At 39.1% G+C, this 12,668-nt stretch overlaps 1 protein-coding gene across 5 annotated transcripts in view; it reads right to left on the bottom strand.

Moving 5' to 3' along the window:
• AGBL1 (AGBL carboxypeptidase 1) overlaps positions 1 to 12,668 on the bottom strand; it is an 866,292-nt gene that overhangs the window by 547,762 nt on the left and 305,862 nt on the right. For all 5 annotated transcript variants that reach the window (XM_063089333.1, XM_063089334.1, XM_063089330.1 and 2 more), the window contains one exon: positions 2,760 to 2,940. In XM_063089333.1, the coding sequence (XP_062945403.1) occupies positions 2,760 to 2,940 (181 nt within the window). The remainder of the gene's footprint in view (positions 1 to 2,759; positions 2,941 to 12,668) is intronic.

The following is a 12,668-nucleotide window of genomic DNA, read 5'->3' as shown; positions in this document are numbered from 1 at the left end:
GATTCCCTCTTTGCTGACCAGACAATACACATGGCATTTCTATCACCTTTAAGAAGCCTATTAATAAGAGTGTGTCCAGAGAAAATCAATAGAGATAGAACATCAGAAACAATGTCATAAACAATGTTTAGGTGAACTGCATTAAGCTTGAAAAGGATTGCACATGCGGAAGTTCAGGCATATACAGGGGGAATTAGATTTTATCCATGGGATACCCCAAGGGAAGACTGCCTAAAACAGGTGAAACTCACAAGACAGAGATCAAAACACAGTAAAACACAAATCCACCTAATGATACACAATGGGATGGGCATGCCCTGAAATGGAACATCAATCACAGTAAAAGCTCAAGTGGAAGTTAGGTAAACCATACGTTAGATGTGTTCTAAGAAGGGCTCAGGAACAGATTATTGTGAGATGTTAAGCAGTCTCAAGCCTTTTCTTAATGATGTGCTAGGACATGTGGATTTTCCTATCAGTAGAATAGCACCATGATTTCCAAGTTCCTTTCAGTCAAAATTGTTTGGGTGATCCAAACAATCTACAAAGTGCCTGGAGCTCCATGATGAAAGACTCTATATAAATGAAAGGAATAATTTTAGTCATAATAAATAATGGTAATGATGATGAATGCCAGTGTCACTGAGAAAAAGCTGGCCTGCTGTTTGGGAGCTCAAGCAACCAGCTATGAGCTGAAAATATGTGTGTCCAGGCGAGGAGGACACTCAGTGACTGAGATCACATTAACCTTTAAACCAAAGACCTGGATCAAGCCTCTGATTTTGAGCAGTGAGCATTTGAAATGGAAGAAACAACAATACTTAATCCCTGCACTTGAACATTGCCTTGGGCTTATGAGACCTTTTCCCAGAAAGGTCAACAGGGAGCACATTGTCTTCCTCTTCCAACAGAAGAGGAAGCTGAGTAGGACAGAATTTCCAGCTAGAGTTATGGTTCCAAATCCAGCACTCATTCCATTCTCTATCAGACCCTAGACAATTCAATGGAGGGAGAGACCAGGAAAGAGTCAACTTGGAAGAGAAAATGTTGAAATGGGATCATGTCCCTCAAGATGCATTGCAGAGCTGTTTCCCATCTACTTAGGCTGAGAAAGCCGGCTAATAAAATCCTTGGCCACTCAAGCAGAGAGCAGCCATTCACTGATGTCCCAGAGCTCTTCTCCAAGTTAAAGGAGCACATAGCAGGAGCCAGCTGAGTTCTCTTTAACCAGAGAACACTGCTGTGGGGCCTTGTCCAGGTTGAGACCTAAGAAGCCTAATTACTGCCAGAGACCTGATTGATGCTCCTTGGTGAAAGATTTGGCCTCCTAATCCTCACACGTGCTTGAAGGCCAACCAATCACCATATGGAAAGAGGAGGGATCCTGCCCCCAAACAATCTCCACAATAAATAAACAAATGAAGTCTGGAAACTGCTAAGCTAGGAGAACATGACATGTTAGAAACACATGGGTGCCTTAGTTATCTTGCCTTTTTTCTTTCTATCTATTATAATTTTTTATGGTTTGTAGCTTTGATTTGCTTGCATTTGGCATAGATTAACGTATTTCATTATCTGGAATTTATGCTGTTCCTCTTTTTATATTTTATCATTTTTATATTTTTAACATTTTTAACTTATCTTAGTTTTGTGCTTCTCCTTTAAAGCTAGTCTATTCTCAGCTGTTTAACATTTAATTTCTTAAAGAAATAAATAACGATTTCGTCTTTTTAAAATCGTCCTTATTTATCATGTCATTTCAATTTTATCTCTTTGAAGTTTTTCTTTTGAGTATTTCCTTGTAATTCTCATTTTATCTCTTCTATTTCACTTTTCTAATATTGCTCTATTTCCTGTTTTCTAAGCTTGTGTTTTTGCTTCTTTAAAACTGATATTTTAAATTATAAATACATTTTTTCATGTGTAGCTTTTGAAGTTATATTTTCTTTTAATATTTCCAGTTTATCCTATATTCCGTTTTTCCACAGGATGCAGACTCCATGCCTGCAATAAAAAGAATCCCATAGGAAGGGACTTTATTCTTTGTTCACAAAAGTTTCAGACAGGTATTTGTGAATGTTAATCCTGCCCCTCCCCAGCCCCCACCCCCCCCACCCCGCATTCACTGGCCATGTAACCTCAGGGACCTGACGTCTGGGCCTCAGCTCACAAATCCTGAGAATGCTGACTCTTTCCAACAGACTTTATCAGACATGGACATCATCTTTCCCATTATACATTCCAAAGGGACATGTAGGGTCTGGGGAAGGAGAAGAAATGCCCTAACCTTCTCTTTTTCAGCCAACCTTCCATTTCGCTAGGGTGACACCCTTATTATAGCTGTATCCAGAATCCAGTAAAATACATTGAAAATAAAGATTCCTCTGTGGTAAACATTAATAAGTGAATAAAAGCATTGGTCTTAACTGTGAAGAAATCAGTTTGAGCCCTAACTTTGCTGCTAACACATCATGTGTCTTGGGCTAGTGGTTTCATTACCCTGGACACCAATTTACTCCTTCGCAAAAGGAGAGTGTTGGACTAGATTACTTCCTCTGTCATTAATTACCTACGATTCTATACCTTTTTATTCAAAGAAACCATGACACCGACATCAACATGTGTGGACAGTGCGTTATTAGTACCAGATAACAGGAGCTCAGGAGGATTTATTCCTGTCGGAGTACCAAGACCTCTCCAATCACGTCCCCTGGGTGAACCACAATGCATCACTATGGTAACGTAAATGCTTTACATACTTGCCATTGATGACGCCATCTGGGTTGAGCATGGGGATGATCTTGAAAATGAAATTCTCCCTCAGGAGCCTAGCCACAGGGTCACTACTGACCAGGAACTCCAAGGCCCCCTTCATCACCCAGCTGGCATTGCTTTCTCCTGGATGAACTCGGGCAGTGATCACCTGATATGGACGATGCCCTGCAGAAAAAGAGACACAAGAAAATTAAACCTACATATGCTTTCCATCTACATCAAGATAGTCTTCAGGGGGTCAGAATTACACTTGACTGGCATGAAGTCCTAAATAGATTGATTGCTTCTAATATATATCTGATCTACATTTATCCACTTTCCATCTGCCTCCATCATCTGCGAGACTCAAGAGATTATAATGTTAAAACTCAAGTCTGTTATCAAAAGCATAAGTACTTAGTGGTATGAATAGAAGCCAAGAAGCAGATTTTATCAAGACTCCTAAGGAAACAACTAACTCGCCAGAGTGCAATAGCATGATGCTAGGTGTCACAGATCTGAGGTTGAATCTCATCTTTATCACTTATCAGCTGCGAGAGCTTAGGCAAATCCTTAATTTCTCTGAGGCTTTCATCTGTAAAATGGGGGCAATAATACTGACTTCGTGCACTTTTTATAAAAACAAAAATATGTAAATATAAAGCACTCAGTGTATTGCCTGCCATTCAGGATGTGTTAGTGTCTTCCCTCCTCACTTACGAAGTCTGTGAGTAGGTTGGTCACTCTCATTCTCTTGCGGAAATAGGAGGCAAGTACAGATGGGGTGTTTGGGGGACTTTAGGACCGTAAGACACTGAACCCAGTCATTGAGAGAGATTTGACAGAGAGTAAAGTTTCTGAAAGCTCAATCTTGGGGTCACAATACTGTCTTCACTTTGTAAAGGCAGTCAGGAAAACACTCTCTGCCCAGCCACAGGAGTGCATTGATCTAAACAACCTCATGGAGAATGCATTGATGAGGGAAAGATGGGCTGACTTCCTTCCTTCGTTGATAGAAGACATCTAGGAGCCTCGTAGAGTTGAGACCATGTCTGGACTCAGGTGGAAATGGTATTTTGATTGGTTAGAGATATCTGCACCCCATACACTCAAAGAAGGAGGGGGAGGAGAAGACATCATACCAAGAATTCACCATGTCTACTATAACCACTTGTCTGATTTTGTGTTGTTGTTGTTGTTTTCTTGACTCTCTTTTCCTTTTGTATCCTCACCCAATTCCTTATTGCTTCTGGACTCACTCTGATGACAAGTACTAAATATTTGATAAGTATAAATACCCCAGCCAGTAAACAACCTAAAGGTTAATAAGCTAATAATGTCTTTCCATATCATGCAAATCAGTATGAGTTAACTATGTCTTTTCTTCCCTTAAAAAGTAGACTTTTTTTTTTTTTCTCTTTCTTGACTGGTAAGGGGATCGCAACCCTTGGCACAGTGTTGTCTGCACCAAGCTCAGCCAGTGAGTGCATCGGCCATCCCTATATAGGATCCGAACCCGCAGCCTCAGCGTTACCAGCACCACACTCTCCTGAGTGAGCCAAGGGGCCGGCCCTAAACAGTAGGCTTTTTGAGGGTACAAACTGTTGTCTCCAACTGTGTACAAAGAAAGACAAAACTGAACAGTTCTCAATAACAGAACAGGTAATATAAGACATAAAGAAATAAACTTTAAAGTTGCTGAATTGTATTATCAACTAAGACAAAAAAAAAAAAAAAAACCCACACTATTTGTCTCTTCCATACTTTGCCACCAGTCATTAATCCACTGAGGTTGAGATTTAAGAGCCATAGATCAGTGCATTTTTACTGACTACGGTGAGAACAGGTCACTTCAGCTCCTCGTAGGTCATCTACAACTGGAAATAATATTCAGTTATGTTTTTCCTTAAGCAGGTTTCTTGAGCATATTCCAGGAACTGAAGGAGGCAGGGTAGAGAGAGTTGAATAAATTATAGTCCTCGTTCTCTAAGAGGCCGTAGCATTGTCAGTAGTGACGAATATGCAAGCAAATAATGACAAGTGAGCTAATGGGGGTGTTTAGAAAGCACCAAAAATAGATCTGACCAAGACAGGTAAGGACATTTGCAAAGATGTGACGGTATTTGGACTAAGTATTGCAGAATGAGTATCATCTTACCAGACAGAGAAGGTGAAAAGGGTCTTCTAAGCAAAGAAAAATACACAAGTATAAACATGGAGGAGTGAAGGTCAATGCATTTAAAAATGAAGAAAAGCTATGTGTGGCTGAAGCAAAGGGCTAGAGATGGTGGAAAATAGATTAAGTGGGCTAATGTCAAATTGATAAGATCCTTCATTACATATTTAGGGATTTGAACTTTATCCTGTAGGTCAGATGTTCTTAACCATCAATTCAGTGTCTCACTGGTGTCCTGTGATCAGTAATGGAGTCCACTGCAGTCATTGGTTACCAGTAAAAGTGCAAATGTTTGCTTATGATATTATATATATGGCAGAAACCTCTGGTTATCTGCCCAACATCTTTTCTCCACTTCTTTCTTACTACAAGAGCCTTGATTTTGGGGGGGGGGGCGGGGGGGTGAAGGAATTTTTTCAGAATAAAATATTCAGCTTCATGGATCCTCTTGTAGGTGGGAGTGACCATGTGACACAGTGGCCAAAGAGATATAGATAGTAGCAGGGAGTGAGTCTTTCTGGAAAACTGATTAAGGAGACAGTTTCACCCGGCAAATGCCTTCTTGTCTTGTGTGTCTTGCCTTTGTCCTTCTCCTTGTCCTGCCCATAGGTGAGATATGTTCAGGTGAGGAAGCCAAGTTGAGAAAGTCACATACCAAGGATGGAGACCATAAAGGTAGAAAGTGCCAGGTTTACTGACAAATTCCTTAAGCAGATGCACCACACTTTCAGACTTTTTTAATACTTCTGGATATTTGAAAACAATAAATCATTATTTGGCTTGGCCATTATAATCATATTTCTGTTACAGCCTGTTAAATTTTAGTCTAACATATGAATGTAAGATCAGGTTTAAAGTCATCCCTATAATAATTATTACTTTAAATAACATGGATTCAGGTGTGCTTTCTGGATTGGGAATAAAAGAGGGAAAGAATGAGTTGTAATGTGAATGATATTTAACATGTAAGTTCCAGAAAAGAACAATGGAGAATCACTACATTAAGAAAAAGGATTTTTCATCAGGAGAAAGACACACCGAAGAATGAGCTTTAGAAAAATAATTTTGACATTATTGTAGATAATACATTTGCCTAATCAGAGATAGTATGCCATGGTGGATTAGAGAACAACTTTTAGAAACACATTCCCAGGGTTCAAATTCCAGCCCAATCATTTTTCACCTGAGATGAGTTATGTAAGTTTCTGAAGAAATTGAGTATTGGATTTTGTCTTAGCCTGTCTAGGCTGCTATACCAGAATACCACAGGCTGTGTGGCTTGTAAACAACAGAAATTTATCTCTCACAGTTCTGGGGGCTGAGAAGTCCATGATCAAGGTCCTGGCAGGCTCGGTGTCTGGTGAGGGCTTCCCAGTTGATAGATGGCAAATCCTCCCTGCATCCTCGCATGGTGGAAGAAGTAAGGGGGCTCCCTGGGGCCTCTTTTTAAGGGCACTAATCCCATTCATGAGGGCTTCACCCTCATGACCTAATCACCTCCCAAAGGCCCGACCTCCTAATACCATCCGTTCAGGGGTTTTAATTTCAACATATGAATTTCGGGGGAACACAAAATTCAGTTCATAGCAGATGGGGTGTTCTGCACCAAGACTAATGACTCACTCACTGGAAATTTCCAAATAAGCTCTTTGGGGGGTGGGGGAGAGATACACAGTTAGCTAGCTGAGCACAATTAAAATTAACTGGAGGTCAACTTTCCCACTATATTATCTGCTCACAGTTACTTTCACTCCTTCCAAAGCAAGCTGTGTTGGCATGCCAATAAAAAGCTTGTTGAGAAATAAAGAGGCTTGATTAATTTGTACCTAATCAGTAGCCTATTTTCAGTTATATAATTCCATATCACTCTCTTTGCGGTTTTTGAACTATATTCATTTGCAGCATATTGGACAACAATAGTAAGTGCTCCCAGCACAGCAAGAAGAAATAAAAAATAGCTTAAGCTCTTGTAAATTTTTGACACTAACTGAACATTCTCATTGTCTGGACCAGTTGGCTTCCATTGCCTGATATACCCAGTACAATGCAGTGTATTAGTCAGTAAGCCAAATGTAAGCTCTTACAGAGAGACATCAACAATGTGTTTCTTTCCTTCAGAGAGTCAGGATGATAATCTGCTATACTGTAATATAGCACAAGATTTAGCAGGCTGTACTAGCATCTTGAAGAAGCGAATGGGGAAAACTGTGGGTTCTCATGAAGACATGCAACATTTTAGTCTTTTCTAGCTGTTTTCCTCTCTTCCCCTTCATGATTTAAGACAATTTTGCAGTCATATTGGTGAGTTAAACTTATGGGACCATTAAATTGTAGCAATAAATGGTACTCCAGGGAACTCATAATAAATAACAGCTGTAAATAGTATGCAATACACATACCATTTGTTTTTTCCTTATAATCGACAATTTTAATCTTAGTAACTCATCTCTGCTTAGGTCAGGCAAAAAGTGTTAGGAATCTGCATTTATTTATTTTTTCACTGCAATTTATAAAATCTATTGCAGAGAACACCAGATCTACAGGGGAGTCATGGTTTGGCCATATTCTAATTCTTAAAGCTGCATATTGAATTTACATCAGTGGAAATGACATCTGCAAAGAGAGATTAGGAAAAAGTAGACAATGCCTGAGAGATAAAGGCCAATGAAAAGTTGACTAAAAACTGAAGACATGTGTGATGATATACATGTATACTCTAATAAACATTCATTTATTTATCCCTTCTTTCTTTCAACTGTATATAGTAAATTCCCACCACCACGCTGTGGGGTTCTGCAGATTCCAAGAGAAATAATGGTTTTGCCTTCTGGGAACTAATAATAGTCTGGTGGGAAAGACAGGGCACACAGATAATTACAATCCAATGTGATCAGGGACATTTGTCAAAACATTTTCAAAACGTAGTGGAATACTTATTACAACATTATTTATAAAAATAGAAGCAACTGGAAATGACTTAAATGTACATCCACAGGAATCTAGTTAAGGAAATGATATATAAAACAGAATACTATGCAGCCATTAAAAATGGCACGTAGATCTTTTTCTATTGACAGAAGAAGATATCTGTGACACAGTGGTGAGTGAAAAAAAAAGGAAGAGAGTTGCATCATAGTAGGATCCCATTTTTGTGTAGTTGTAACATTTATTTGAAGGTATTTATACATAAGGACTCATCTGTGAGTGGAGGTCATCTGGGTAACTTTTATGTCTTCTTTATTCCTATCTGGAATGATTGGCTCTTCAGACAATAACCATGTGTCAATTTTTGTAAAGGCAAAGTATTTTCAAATAGTAGGGCACCACAGAAGAGGAAGAGTAAAAAAATGAATTTTCATGGAAGAGGTAACATTTGATATATTAGTCCAGTTTGAGTAAATGTTTGCCAGGTGAAGAGAAGAAAGGAGAGATGTAGTAGGAAAGGCCTAAGTAGACACATTTGCAAACTACTGAGGTCATAAAATACATAATAATACCTGAAAAAAAGTGATTTTGTGTGATTGAAGCACTAACTATATGGAAGGAAAGAGTGTGAAGGAAGCTAAAAGGCTAAGTTTGTACCTGCTTCTTCAGGTATTTGTAGAACATGCTAAGGAATTCGGAAACAATCTCATAAGCTATGGAAACACCATGGAAAATCATTATGCAAACGTGTGATCAGATGGGGCTTCCTGTTGGAGCTGTCTTAAGAGTTAAATAGTGGGGTTAAGGGGTAGAAGAAATGGACGGCAGAGTAGATTGTGATATCAAGGTGAAGTCAGTTAACATGAAGTCCAACAAACCTCTAAGACAATGTATGAAAATGACCTGACTGAACATCAATGAGGTGAGAAATAAGACAAGGAACAGGAACAGAAAGGAAGTGTCAATGAGGGAAGATTCTGAGAATAGAGAAAAATTTTTAAAAGGTGGGGTGGGAAAATTTTGATACATTATACTGTTTCCCACAACTGGTGGCATACTGTCCACTGAGATCCTGCAAGAACTTGGCTGCTTTTAACAGTCCTTACAAGTACCTAGAAATTTGTCTTCTCATTTTACAGAAACAGGACTGTGTGTTTTTGTTTTCCATTGTATGTATTCATTTCACATGTTTTCCAAAAGAAGGGAGCAAGTTTTCATTTGAATTTCCAAGTTCTTAAACTTTCTTTTAAATCTTTTTTGTTGATTCTCTTGAAACCTCTAGGGAAAAAATCCTAACACCTGCATACAATGAAGTATTTCTTTCTCACCAAAGGTTATATCACTTATTCCTGATCCATGTCTTAGGCAGAATTTCCTCCATACTATGAAATAAAGAGTCCTTTAAATCCATGCTATGTTATAACAACTGGTAAATATCTGACACATTAACAAGCAATTTTGGTCAGGTCTGTTGAAATATGTGTGGGATTATATATAAACACATTCATGGTATTTCTACAGCACCTTGAAGTTAAGACAGCACTTCACCTATGTTATAATATCTTCAGTACTCATAGCAAATATGTGAAGTAGGCAAGACAGATATTATTATTCTCTTCTTGTCTATAAGGATAGAGAGGAGAGATAGCAAAAAACAAAAAGACAAAAAAAAAAAACCTTAGTTCTGAATCAAAATCCAATATTCTTTTCATTTTATCATGAATTATTCTGTGTGTATATATTTAAGAGGAAGGCTGAAATGAATCCTATTGAGACAAAACATGATATATTGAAGGAAAAACAAGTACCATATAAATTATGAAATGGGAGACTTGGGCTTGAGGTCTGGCTCTGCCGCTTACTAATTGAATGGATTTGAGAAAATTAAAATCTTTTGAAATCTCCATTCCTGACCTAAGCATAAGGCTCTCTTACATTTGGAGCATTAAATTCAATGATTATTAATGGTAATGTGAAATACAGGAGATAAAAATTAAATTTTTTAGCCAATGCTTTCAACCCCCTTTAATTCTATTATATTCTTCTGTATTCTGTCTCTCTTTTATTTTTTCCAATATTCAGATGCGAGTGCAAATAAGTAGGGAAGTGGTCAAAAGTCAGGCGGCAGCAGAAGAAAACAAAGTGTGGGTAATCGCTGCTAATAATCAGCTTCAGAACAATCAAGTGTGGGCTGGATCACTTTTGCTGCTCCCAGCCTCTGGGGCACAATTCCCTCCCAGATGAAAAGGGTCTGTCTGCCCCCATGCCCTCTTACCCTCTTTTACAAACTCTTAAGCTATGAACTTTCTGACCTATATACCATCAGAATAAGAAATTGGCCAGATTTCAGTTTCCAAACTGTTTGTCTTCATAGTCACTGCCAATGCTGAAAAAAAATCCTAGTTTCACCCTAAATTGCTCATCTATGCCCCTACCCTCCTCCAGTGGCAAGAAGTAGCCTCAGACCTTACCCCTCTCAGACTTTGCATTCTGCGTTTCTCCCAAAGCCTGAAGTGTGACCTCCATACCACCAAATGACATTGAATCTAAGATGCTCTGACTTTGTTCTGTGAAGACATTTCTTAGTTTTCATCAAAGAGCTGTGGGGGCTCATGCACCGACTGGCATGGGAGAAGATGCTGATGGCCACACTCACCTCCCTGGGGGTTCACATGAACAGCAGGGAGGAAGCCCTGAAGGCAAAGGCCCACCATAGGCCCTTAGTAGCTGATGAGCTGTGGAAATGAATTGAAGGATTGCGATCATCCTATTGGCAGCCCAGGAATCTTTTTCTCAATTCTGTTAAGCTTCTTTACAAAATATAAGTAATAATACTCAGAGCAGGGAAGAAACTTTTAAAGTAAATGTATTTCCCACTAACGCCCAGGACCTCCAAGGCTCCACCCCCTCTCAAATATGCATCCCTCCCTCTTCTCCGTTGTATGCCTACAACCTCTTGCTCACCGTCTGCTCCAGCCACATAGCAACCCAAGTGATCTAAAACCAACCATAACTGTGTCCTCATGGAAAGTCCCACCAACTGGTCACAGCCCGACTGTCTAGTCTCATTTCCTGACACTCCTGAACTGCATATTCTTCATTCTGCTTTATACTGTTCCCAAAACACACCTTATCCTTTCCATTTCACCCCACTGCTCTGTCTGGCAAACTCTTACTGCTCTTTGCTCTTAAGCTTCTCTAGATTCCTCCAGGCAAAGAAAGCAACTCACTTCTCCTGGGTCCCAAGGCCTGTTATCCATGCAATTGCACACAACCCACCACGCCACCTTGTCATCCAGCTTCACGTTTGGTCTCTTCCATTACCCTGTCTGCTTCCTGTATCTTATTTCTGTGTTCCTAAAACTGTGCACATCAGGATTATTCAGAAAATGTGTGCTTCATAGATAAGTATAATGAACTATAAGTAGTTCCTCTAATTAACCCTTCTATGCCCAGTTATGTCACAACATATTCATTAATGGTTTCATTCACTCATTCATTTATTCAAAGAATATTTATTGAGCTCTTGTGATAAACCAGGCACTGTAATAAGGACTGGAACTATAAGAGTGAAAGAGTCCAAGTTCCAGCCAATAAAGAGTTTACCGTCTAGTGTAAGTAACAATAACATCATGTAAGTACTAAGAAGAAAAATAAAGCAGAGAGAGGTGATGGAGAATGACAGAGGAAGGATGGGGTCATAATTTTAGGAAAGAGAGCTCTTTGAGGAGTTAACGTCTAAGCAAGGACTCTCTGGACTGAGTAAACGTGAGTGGAATAGAGTGCATGAGGAGGAGGACACCATGTACCAAGCACCATGATCTCATCTGTCCTTTTGCTCCATTTCAGATCATTTTCCATACCACAGCCAGAGTAATGATGTAAAAGTCCAGATAGGGATACCTGTTAGGTTCCTAATATGACAACAACACATTGCTCTGTGCTTCAGATACCAGCACATCACTAAATTATTTGACCTCAATAGTGGTCACCCGTCAGAGTCTCACTTTACGTAACCATTGAGGAGGATTCCATCCATGAAGTGTAAGGCAAGACCATGTGCCCACTCATTTATTCAATATTGATCGAGTATCTTCTGTATGGCAAAGACGGTACCAAGGATTGAAGATACCAGAGAGTTTTAGACAGAGTGCCTGTCCTCAAAGAACTCGCAGTTTTCCCATGGAAAACCAATAGGTATTTATTCATTGAGTGAGAGAACATAGGTCTCAGAAACTTTCCTCAACTAGAACAGTGTTTCTCAAACTGCAATGTGCATATAAATCATCTGGAGATCTTATTAAAATGCAGATTCTGCACCAATGACTCTGGAGTGGTGCCCAAGATAGCATTTCTACCATGATCCCAGGGGTGCTGAAACCGCTGGTCTGAGGAAATAACACTTTTGAGTAGCAATGCTGTCCCTGCCCAACAGAGATATAATGCAAGCCACATGGGTAATTTCATTTTTTGTTTTTAGTATCTATATTGTTTTTTTTTAAAGGTGAAATTAATTTTAATAAATTTTAACCCAACAGATCTGAAATACTACCATTTCAATATGTAATCCGCATGAAAAAATGATGAATAAGATAAGAACTTTTTTGTACCAAGTCGTAAGAAGTTTGATGTATGTGTCACACTTACAGCCCATCCCAATTTGGACTAACCCCTTTTAATTGATCAGGACCCTCATGAGGTTCATGGCTACTATATTGAACACTGAAGCCCTAGACCTTCTATCAACTTTCTGACTGAAACCCTTCACCACGCTTAACAGTAAAAGCTTATTATATACCAATGAAATATAGAT

The sequence above is a fragment of the Cynocephalus volans genome, chromosome 3 (assembly GCF_027409185.1).
Source record: "Cynocephalus volans isolate mCynVol1 chromosome 3, mCynVol1.pri, whole genome shotgun sequence".
Lineage (NCBI taxonomy): Eukaryota > Metazoa > Chordata > Mammalia > Dermoptera > Cynocephalidae > Cynocephalus > Cynocephalus volans.
The sequence above is the reverse complement of the archived record's forward strand: the minus strand, read 5'-3'. Positions and strand labels throughout refer to the sequence as shown.